General features: G+C 35.5%; 1 protein-coding gene across 1 annotated transcript in view; it reads right to left on the bottom strand.

Annotated features, from left to right (window-relative positions):
• The window catches only part of LOC107727826 (synaptotagmin-6-like), a 32112-nt gene extending 24713 nt beyond the window's left edge, over window positions 1-7399 (bottom strand). Inside the window, exon 1 of the mRNA XM_016537835.1 lies at window positions 7240-7399. Within this exon, the coding sequence (XP_016393321.1) occupies window positions 7240-7399 (160 nt within the window). The remainder of the gene's footprint in view (window positions 1-7239) is intronic.
• Between the last annotated feature and the right edge of the window lie 4355 nt (window positions 7400-11754).

Below are 11754 nucleotides of genomic sequence, written 5' to 3'. Positions count from 1 at the left end.
AAAAAACCATGATTATTTAAACAAAATACTTTCAAATGTGTAGTGTCATGCAGGGAATTCTGGGAATATCAGTTTACAGTTTTTGACTGTAAATTATACATTGATTTGTTATTTTTACTTCTAAAAACTGTAAAATGAACAGCATTTTACTGTAAAATTACATGAAATGTCTGGTTAGATATTTTACAGTTTTTCCCTGTATATAGTACGGGAACTTACTGTTAACCTATTAAAAAAAAATTTCCGTAGCGTTTTTACAAAATTTTACAAAATTTTACGGTTAAAATTACACTTATTTTTTACTCATTGACCAGTCAAATGCTGCTTTACATTTATTCATTTTGAAGAAGCTATTACAGCAACATGCTTATATAGTACCAAACCCATCAGTGTTTTTTTTACTGAACAGTCTTGGACTGTAAAGACATTTATAAGATTTCAAATATATTCTGTTCTTGTTTGTGTTTCCACAAAAATATGATCTGCTTTCATAATAATATAAAAATGTTTCTTGAGCATCAAATCAACATATTGCAATGATTTCTGAAGGATCATGTGACATTAAAGGCTGGACTAATGGCTGCTGAAAATCCAGCTTTGCCATCACATGAATAAATATTTCATTTTTATATATATTAAAATAGAACAAAGTTCTTTTAAATAGTAAAAACATTTCACAGTATTATATATACATACGCTGTTTAATCTATATGTGCAAAACATTTTAATCATGAATGCACCTTGTGTGCACACATTCTGCTGTGTGACTGTATTCTCCAGAACATGAGGAATATCATGAGAATATTAACACATAGCACACACATCATACAATACCCAGCAGTTGTGCAAGCCGAACACTGGACTAAATATTGAAAATGCTGTTGAATTTCTTTTTGTTGAGAGGCTTGCCTCTGAGAGGCAATAGAACTGTCAGAATCCACTTCTTTTCGCAGGGCTTGTCAACGGCCGCATGCATGGCTTGTTAACCTCGGTCCATGTTACTGAACCGAGAACAAATTTAACACAATCAGGGATGAAATGTCACAGTCACCCATAACAGGCAGACTCTGGAAATTAGATTTTAGAAATGAGTCCATTTGGATGTTTCTCTCTGCCTAAACCCCCTGAATCCCATCCATGTCCTGCTACAGGGCGGCCTGTGATTCAATTTTCCTTTGTTATAGTCAGGCTCATTTTCAGTGGCTTTCTTTTTTTGCCCACTCTCATCTTCTGAGATGGTCACGGCTTAAATGTCTTGATTCCTAGAAGTGATGCACATGGGGATGGACATCAGAGATCAATGTCCTTTGCATTGTTTAAACACTCTAGTATCTTATTCTCATTGGCCTCAACCTACAGGTTTATGCAGTGTATGAAATAAAGCAAGGGTGGATTTGAGTAATGTAGCATTTTTAGGGATAGTTTAGCCAAAAATGTAAATTCTGTCATCTACTATACATCATCTATTCTCATGTTGCTCCAAAATCATTTAACAAACTGTGATTGTGTGAAGACATCTTAGCTTATCTTTCAATAAAAAAGAAGCTGTCAAGCACCAACAACCACACCATAAAAGTATCATAAAAAGTGGTCCTTACAACTCGTATACTATATTCCAAGTCTTCTAAAGCCATTAAAAAGCCTAGTATCATTCAGAAATTTCTCAACATTTGTTTAAAATCATTAAGCTGGCTTGTTTATAGTACAATACATAAAAAGTAGCAATATCTGATTTGTGAATTTAGGGTCTGATCTTTTCATGAATCTGTTAATCCAGTTCACAAAACCAGGTTAGGGGGCTCCCAAACAACAACATAACTCACTGCTCAACTATCATAGTATGATGCAGATAGTGTCAGCTGTTTCCTGAAAACACAGGAAGAGCCGAAGGAACTTTGTCACACATCTGCAATTCGAACCACATTGGTTAGAACTATCATTAATGGTAGAAGGATAACTTCTGCTATTTATCAGTTTGAAATCAAATTAATGTCACATTATTGCTGTATATAATGAACACGGCATCAGAGGACTGCTTCGCTTTTTTTTTCTTCTTCTTCTTCTTTTTTGTCACTTTGCAGGTCTTCTCTTTAAAATTGACACTTTAATTCTCTTAAACTAAAAGACATAGGATACAATTTGTGTATATCTGGAATGACAGACATAGATTGCACTACAGGTTAATTTGCTTTTAAGTCATACCAACAAGAAACAATGCTTCTAACCATAGGTTGAGAGCTGTAGTTCCATCAACACAAGTTTGCGATGCTATTTGCGTTTGTTCATTGGATTTAGAAAACACTAAATCAGGGAACTGTGTTGGTAACAATGGAACTTGCAACCATATTTGGCTAATAACACTTTTGGGATACACACTTCTGAATGATTTGTCACTCGTTGATTTTATCGCAACTTGGAGTAGAAGATTATCAGTGAAAAATGACTTAAATTTCATATCTTTTCACAAGCTGTTTTGTAACATAGCACAAGTGTCATATAGATTACTTTTACTATCATTTTAGTAAAATGATTTTTTTTTTCTGGACTATCTCTGTAATTAAAGGAGATTTTTTTTTTTAGCTCTGACATACGGTCTGATGCCAGTGTGAATTTTCAAAGTTAAGAGACAAGGTTGAAATGCTAAATTGCTTCTCACATTTATTTCACTAGACACTGGGCGTCTGCAAGTATAAATTCACATTATTCATACTTAAGTTGATGGCACTGCCAAACTCCCAGCAGATTTTGCTATTATAAGAATAAGCTTAGTGCAAGTGAGAATGCTTAAGGCCTATAAAGAAAAATGAGAAAAGAATGTAATTTTGGCTGTGCCTAGTCGACACCTGTTTAGTAATTAACAAAGTCTATAAAGGTATGGTCACAAATTAGTTTGGCACACAGCACTGGGGTATGCTAAATTATTTAATGAGACCTCACAGGACTTCACCGGCACACAGGAATTCCCCATTGGGTTACCGAGAATTAACTCCCCCGGTAGGTATTTTACACACACACAGCCACACAAAACCCTGCATCTATCTTGTTCCTTCTTCAGCGGGGAGGAAAACATATACACAGAGTGTGTATGCTATTTTACCTGCTGGTCTGATGTCTACTTGCTGTTTTATTTATTTATGGCCACATAATGCGGTAGCTGCAGTAGTAGGTCTAGAATGGAGCAGTTGGCTCGCTGCAGTGGAGCCTAGTGTGCTAAACTACTCTTTAGTGGTGAATAGTAAAGTTCTGCTCAATGTGCTATAGAAACAGGAGGAGAGGTGCCACTTTGTAATGCGACCAGCATTCTGCATGGCTTCTCTTCATCTTTTTCAACACTAGTGGAAAGAAATGAGGTCCCCAATCCACATGCCCTCTACTGCGTGACCATTATACTCAGTCATATCCCTCTCGTCATGTTTGAAATGAAATGTAATTGATTTAACCTTGAGGGCTTCTGTACAATAGAAATGGGGTGAGAAAGATGGTCATACCTAACATATGCCATCATCATGTGCTTGAGTGGCATTATATTGACTTTGAACGTCTTAAATTCTCCTTCCTCAGCACCTTTTATACAATCCTTTTATTCAAGCTGGTCAATAAAATTGTAATGCTTGAGAATGAATGATGGAATGAATGTTTACACTTATAGCTTTGGTTCTGACCTGACATTGGCACAACCATTAAAACACTATTAAGATATATATATATATATATTTTTTTTTTTACATGATTTTTAATTTTGATAAATAGTTCCCCATTGGGTTACCGAGAATTAACTCCCCCGGTAGGTATTTTACACACACACAGCCACACAAAACCCTGCATCTATCTTGTTCCTTCTTCAGCGGGGAGGAAAACATATACACAGAGTGTGTATGCTATTTTACCTGCTGGTCTGATGTCTACTTGCTGTTTTATTTATTTATGGCCACATAATGCGGTAGCTGCAGTAGTAGGTCTAGAATGGAGCAGTTGGCTCGCTGCAGTGGAGCCTAGTGTGCTAAACTACTCTTTAGTGGTGAATAGTAAAGTTCTGCTCAATGTGCTATAGAAACAGGAGGAGAGGTGCCACTTTGTAATGCGACCAGCATTCTGCATGGCTTCTCTTCATCTTTTTCAACACTAGTGGAAAGAAATGAGGTCCCCAATCCACATGCCCTCTACTGCGTGACCATTATACTCAGTCATATCCCTCTCGTCATGTTTGAAATGAAATGTAATTGATTTAACCTTGAGGGCTTCTGTACAATAGAAATGGGGTGAGAAAGATGGTCATACCTAACATATGCCATCATCATGTGCTTGAGTGGCATTATATTGACTTTGAACGTCTTAAATTCTCCTTCCTCAGCACCTTTTATACAATCCTTTTATTCAAGCTGGTCAATAAAATTGTAATGCTTGAGAATGAATGATGGAATGAATGTTTACACTTATAGCTTTGGTTCTGACCTGACATTGGCACAACCATTAAAACACTAAAGATATATATATATATATATTTTTTTTTTTACATGATTTTTAATTTTGATAAATAGAGTATTTGTTAACATACAAGTCATAACTGAAATGTAAACAAAATTGTCCTGGATTTTCTAGGTCAGTGTAGAATAGCTGGAAAATATTAAGCATGATCTTCGCAGATAACTGCAAATTTATGTTTGAACCTCAGAGCATAGAATTACATAGTTTACATTAATAATACTAAATTAACAGATCATTTTGATGTAAATGTAATCTAAACAAATAGCTACTGTAATTCTTATGATATGTTAGCTGTCTGTGTTTGATTCACTAAAAGAACCGACTCATTTGAGCTGCTTATGAATCGGGGAGCGCACTACTTGGCCACGTAAGATTCATTCACTGTCTGTTTTGCTGATTCGTTTCGTATACTAACAACAACGCAAAACAATAAAAACAACACATTTCATTGCTACATTGGCACATAACACACAGGAACGAAATGAAAACACCAGGAAATGCATCCTATATTAGATAAATCTATGCCGTGCGGTATTTTCTAAAGTGGTGGGTACATACCGTAATTGACTGTGGCAAAAATCCATGACGCCTACAGATACAATGTTTTTATAAGAGCATAAAGTGTCATGCAGGCTTGAAAGCATCCAGGCCCCTGTACACATTCTTTGAGACAAAGTGAAATATAGAGAGATTCTTTGAAGTGTGGGAGGCAAAACTGAATTATTAAACAAACTGCTTTTTTGTTACGTGTAGATCAGACATCTTTGAAATATTCATTCATGAGAAAACCGTGATGCTCTTTACTACAGTGCAGCTGCAGTAACACATGCTCTTCCACTTGAGATCTATTCAAGAGGGATGTTGGACAATTGCTTCAGACAATTAGCAACAAACTGCAGAGTGCTGATCAGTGCCCTCCTCTGTTACGTTCTCAGTGCTGCTCTATCGTGTTGGGTTTTGGCATTGCATGAGTGCTGCACCACCTGGCTCTCCTGATGCATGACCTTTGCTTTTTGGCAGGCTGGGTGCATCTCTCGTCATGGGGTTGCGGAGGCCAGCAGCAGTCCTCCATTCATCTAGTATTACTGCCTGTGGACTGCAGGTTCCAGTGCCTCCCTCTACCGCTAGTAAAGTCAGCAGGCATCTCCCCTTCACACACTCAGCGCTTCCGTCCTAATTAGAGCTCAATCATTATGACTTTATGACATTATGAACTGTTTTTTTAGCTGTAGCATTACTCATGGAAAAAGTAGTACAGAGAATTGGTTTTGCGATTTTAAATTGGACATCAAGTGGAAATCCAAAGCAGTACGAAGTCTAATGGGTATTTAATGGAGGTTATTTTCTCTTTTCTTGTGTAGTTTTTTTTATGGTTGGCCATGGTTTTCAGCATGTTTGTGTTGGAATCTGACTCATTTGGCTAGCTTTTTAGTGTCCAAATATGATTTGATTGGATACATTGTTTTGACATCAGCAACAAGTAATATGGGAAGCATTTTCTCTTATTTAAGGCTACTTATTTTGCTGTGTTAACTATTCACAATTATGTGACTTATAATTTATATAATATAAAAAAAAAAAAGAAATAAAAATGACCAAACATTTACTTAGAATTAGAAGATTAATTAATAATTAAAATGATGTAATATATTTTATTAAATTTTATTTAAATCTAAATCATATTTTATTATTATTATACATTTATATAAATATGTATTTTTGTGCCATTTTATTACTTTCATTTAGCTTTTTTTCCCCAGACTATGAACTGTGACACCAGTTGAGAACTATAGTATATAGCAATATAGTACTGTATGTCAGTGATTGTATTATGTGTCGTTGCTGTAGTTGCACCTAAAGTAGCAATAATACATGTAAAATATAGGCAGATTTGCACTGGATTACAGGTTAGAGATTGTGGATTATTTATTATGCTTCCCCCCAATATATAAATGCCAATTTAAAGTGACGTCACAAGTAGTTGAGCATTATTAAAGAGCTGGCATTAGTGCTTTTCTGTAGCGTCAGTGATTCATGTTTATTTGTGGATAACACACAGTGACATTCACTATCCCAGTGGTCGGGGACATGATGCAGGTCAGGGCCTGCAGTGGTTTATTTGATTTCTCCTGTGACAGAAACTCAGAGTGACAATTAGATTCTGCGTCTTCCTCCATGGCAGTTCGCCAGATCGGGAATTCATTATAATTTGTATTGCTTTAGACATTCCTATCACCTGCCAACTCAAGAGATATCACAGCTGCTTCGATCTTGTGTCCAGAATTCAATTTCATGTCAATTTTACCTTGCGTGACTGCCGTGAACCTGTAGTCTGGAGCAGTGCGTTGTAAGACACTCGCATCCATCTTTCTATGGATCACATCAATGCAATTTCTCCAACCGAAGCTTAATTGTGCACTTGTCATTAGACAGGGGGGGAAAAGGAGGTGTCACGGTTACAAATGATCTAAATCGCCAAAGACTAGCATCCTTAATTTAGAGGAGAACAACATCAAACACAAGCAGGCTCATTAGGCAAATAAAAAAGTGCCAGGTAACTAATGGCAATTCATTATTTATACAGAACTTACAGAAAAGTCTGTTAGCTCGGTTTTAATCGCAGAAAGTGGGCATATCTAAAAGGTCACCATCCTTTGAAGTCCTGCCTCACTTTTGCGCATAAACATAAGCACGTCCTCCACCCACTTCACCCCCAACAAACAAGCTTCCCATCAAACACCGCAGGAAACTTACCTGCGCTGGAGATGTTGGGGTTTTCATTGGTCAAAAGCACAAGGAAATCCTGACAGGTTTCCGGGTTCAGGAGAGGGCTGTCATCCAGGCAGAGGTCAACGATGAGGGCCACTGCCTTCTCACAGAACATGTCCTGGTCCTCAGTGGTGATGGCACTCATTCTGTGAGCCCAAATCCCAAGCGGTTTGTCCCTTTATCATCTAGGACTAGGAGGAGTAGACAAACGGTGGTTTGCACATCAAAAATAGATGCAACTACTTCTAGGTCCCTTTCTGTAACTCTTGGATGTTCGCATGTGGGCGTGTGATTGTGTGGGAAGGGGGCTTAATAAAGCAATAGTACCCCCAGGTGCTCTGGGAGCCAAAGTGCTGCGTCACATTACACCTAGATCTTCCTCTCAGCTACTGTTCAAACACAGGTCTTGGAGATTTTTGTCCCCAAGCCAGTTTTTGTCCCCTCCCCTCCCCTTGTTCCTCCCTTCTCCAGTTATTCTCACATCGGATAGGGAAAAGGAGAGCTCCTCCTCCCGTCCACTGCTCCTCTCCCTTTCTTGACCCTGAATTTGCTAGAGGCTTTTTGTTATAGACTACATTTCCTGAAGTTTCTATTATTTAGTTTAATGGAGTACTTGCGTTCTCCTCTTATGTTCTTGTGAAGGGTTTCTTTGATACTACAGCCAAGTTGTGGGATATTAATGTTTTTTAGTAGCTATTGATCGCCTGATGATGCATTTTTGGTTGAATAATGGTGAGCGAGATCCTTGAGGGGATCTCATTTCTTGGGTCCATGCAATCCAACATCAATATCACAAAAGAGGGGTAAATTTTTTTTTTACTCTATTAATAAAATATTACAAAATGGTTAGTGGTACATTTCTGTTTCAGCTGACTCTTGTCAGTTGATGATCCATAGGACAGCTGAGGTGATACATGAATGTTGGCAGTTTCATTTAATTCATTTCGGGTTTAAATAGATTTTGTTCCCACATGTTTCTTACACATATTTAGTATTTAATTAATGTATTGCATATTCAATGCATTTATTTACATTTAAGGTAACTTAAATAATACTAAGAGCACTAATTCATATATATATATATATATATATATCAAGCATCAGTTTTTCAAAGCACAATTTGACTCCAATCTTTTGAACAGTAATGTGTATTTATATGCTATTATATATGACCTCATGGTTATGCAAGACATTAGAAGCTGATTTTCTGACAACTGATGCTTGAATTTTGTGATAATTGTCTAATGCATAGTTTACAGTGACAAGTAAAATTAAATGTGACCCTGGACCACAAAACCAGTCATAAATAGCATTGGTATATTTGTAGCAATAGCCAACAATATACATTGCATGGGTCAAAATTATAAATTTTTCTTTTATGCCAAAAATCATTAGGATATTAAATAAAGATCATGTTCCATGAAGATATTTTGTAAATTTCCTGCTGTAAATATATCAAAACTTAATTTTTGATTAGTAATATGCATTGCTAAGAACTTCATTTAGACAACTTTAAAAGCGATTTTCTCAGTATTTTGATGTTTTTTCACCCTCAGATTCCAGATTTTCAAATAGTTATATCTCAACCAAATACTGTCCTATCCTAACAAACCATACATTTGGAAAGTTTATTTATTCAGCTTTCAGGTTATGTATAAAACTATTATTTTTATTTTTTTTTATTACACTTATGACTGGTTTTGTGGTCCAGGGTCACAAATCTGTGACTGCACTTCAAAACTGTCTCAGTTTCTAAAGAAGACAAGATGTGTAGTAAAAATCCTTTATTAAAAATTTACAAAGAAAGTAGAAGGGAGAGTGTAGCAAGGACATGGCCTCACTGCCGCTCTGCCTAAAACTTTTATGTTTCCATCTACAAAGCTTTTCTTTGAGCATAGAGAACTTGAAGCGTTTGTGTTACTAAGAGAGTGCTGAATTGAGAATACATTAAAGAGGGTTTGCTTTTCTCATTCAAAGTCACTGTATTCAATTGAAAACCTCTATTGGTTTTCACCAAGGATAAGTACTGTTCATGGGACTATAAAAGCTGAACCATATTTTGGTTCCATGGAAGGTGACCTGAAGTCACAATCTTCCCGTGCAAGTAAAAAAGTGAGATTAAATGTTCCCTCATATCTTATTAGAGAGGTACAAATTCATAATTGATATTTTTCTTGTCATTACATTTGGTACTATCCAAGTTTGTTTCTTTATAATAACGACAAATGAAAAATGGGAGAGAAAATTTTGAATAATGACTTTGGTTTTTTAGGTAGATTGAATTTCTTGAAAGTGGGAAGTTTTGTGAAGTGGGAAGGTTTGTCATAATTGACTTTGCTTGTTCTGCACTTTTAAAAATAAAGCTTTCATATACAGTAGCATGTAGCATTTTCAATAATTTATTATGCTGGTATGAACCCCCAAATACAGATCTTCTTGCGAGGATCCCCTAAAATGTAAAGACAGCTATATATTTTCATATATAAAGACCTATTCATGCTGTGGCAAATAAAAATATATGTGTTAAAAATTATCTGGAAGACACATAAGCTAATAAAGTGACACTTTATCTTGTAATATTTTATTTAGAATTTTTTATTATCTCCTTTAACATTCCATTTATGTGCTGTTGCTTTAAATCAACACGCATCCAAAATATTTTAATAGGGTGAGAGCTATTTGCAAAGAACTATTGAAGAAAATTTATTTTTGGGGTGTGATGTGATTCATGGCACCACAATTATCTTATTTGCCTCTTTCCTTCTCCAAACTTAACTAAATCAAACACGTCTACAGAAATGAGGAAAAGCCAGTAAGCAATAACATAGTCAAACAAACACAGGCAGAGTGTGAAAACTTTGAAGAAAAAAACAAAACAGAATGCTTGTTCCTGCTCATATTCCTTAATAGGGAGCATCTGCTTGGAACAGGCTTATCGGCTCCTTCCATGGAGGCCTAGAACACAGATGAATATTTCATATGCAAACAGTGTGGGGCCTCAGCTGCAATCTGTGACTGTCTCTACCAAGAGCATCTAGAGACGCACAGAGACCAGAGATGGAGAAAAATAGCTGGTCTCTGGAGAACTAATTTCAGCTATTCTGTTCTGCGAGAGATGCTCTGAAACAGGTGATTATTTTGAGAGCTGAAAATCATCTCTGAAAAGCACAGCTGAAGCCATAACACTTTTTTCAGTCAAACTATCAAATTACAAGTGTTTATATGGATTCTTTCACTAAGGAATTCAAATATTGCATAAAACTGTCATTAATTATTTAGTTATGGAAAAATAACGCGATTAAAATATTTTAACGCAGTTAACGCACTGGCCCAGCCCACAGACCTGTACATTATCTTACATTTCATATAGTTGACTGTTGACAAATATGATGCAGGGCAACAACTCTATAAATGCAGTCATGCCCTAAAATTCAAGATATTGGTGCAAAAAATGCCCCTGTATGTGTTTTTGTCTCATATTTACATCATACAATAAGCGATATTACAGGAGCAGCGAGAACAATATCATACGAGTGCCGATTTTGTCCCGAAAATCACGAGTTTAAATGTGATTTTATACAATAGTTCAGTAAATATGACGTTGATATTGTGTTATATTTCAAACAAAATATTATGTGTTTTTGCTCTAGGCTATTTTGCAAAGCATATATTAGCCTACCTTTAAAGCCATAACTGCGCTTCTCCGAGCAACACAGCGGTGTTTAGTTTCTGATTGAATCTGCGTATTGAGCGAATCGTGTGAACCGTTTACTTCATTCCTGAATGAATCAGCCTTTGAATGAATGACTCATAAATACATTTACCGCCACCTGCTGGCAGATTAAGTTTCTAATTTAGAGTATCATTTGATTAAAATATATAAATAAATAAATAAATCATTAAAGGGATAGTTCACCCAAAAAAAATTAACTTATGTCATAATTTGCTCACCCTCATGTCATTTCAAACCTTTCTTTTGTGGAACATAAACAATGTGGAACAAAAAATACTGAGATGTTTCTCAAATTATTTTCTTTTGTGTTCCATAGTTTATGTTAGGCCGTTGTCGCCTAGATGTTTGTATAATAAATTTTATGTTGAATCAAATAAAATATTTCTTTCTAAAGCTACTATTTGTAATGTCTACTTGATACTTTCTCATTTAACACAAAAATAGATTTAAATAAATCTTTTGTGGGTATTTTCAAAGTCAAATTTATTTTGCGATCAATTAGATTAATTCATCGAAACATCATGTAATTAATTAGATTAAAAAATGTAATCGACTGACAGCCCTAATATATATATATTGGTTCCAAAACACTGTAAATCCATTTGGATTAATTTGAGTAAAAATGTGTTTTCTTTACCAAGAAAGTGGCAAAATGAAGACCACTATTTTCTGTTTCAAACTTTCACATAGCATCTTTAGGTTATAATAACATTAAAAATTCAAATCCAGATATTGATTTTCAAAGATTTATTATAAAATTTTATTAT

This window comes from Sinocyclocheilus rhinocerous, unplaced genomic scaffold (assembly GCF_001515625.1).
Source record: "Sinocyclocheilus rhinocerous isolate Xijiao unplaced genomic scaffold, SAMN03320098_v1.1 scaffold576, whole genome shotgun sequence".
Taxonomy (NCBI): domain Eukaryota; kingdom Metazoa; phylum Chordata; class Actinopteri; order Cypriniformes; family Cyprinidae; genus Sinocyclocheilus; species Sinocyclocheilus rhinocerous.
Note: the sequence above shows the minus strand (reverse complement) of the source record. Positions and strands in the feature narration are given on the sequence as shown.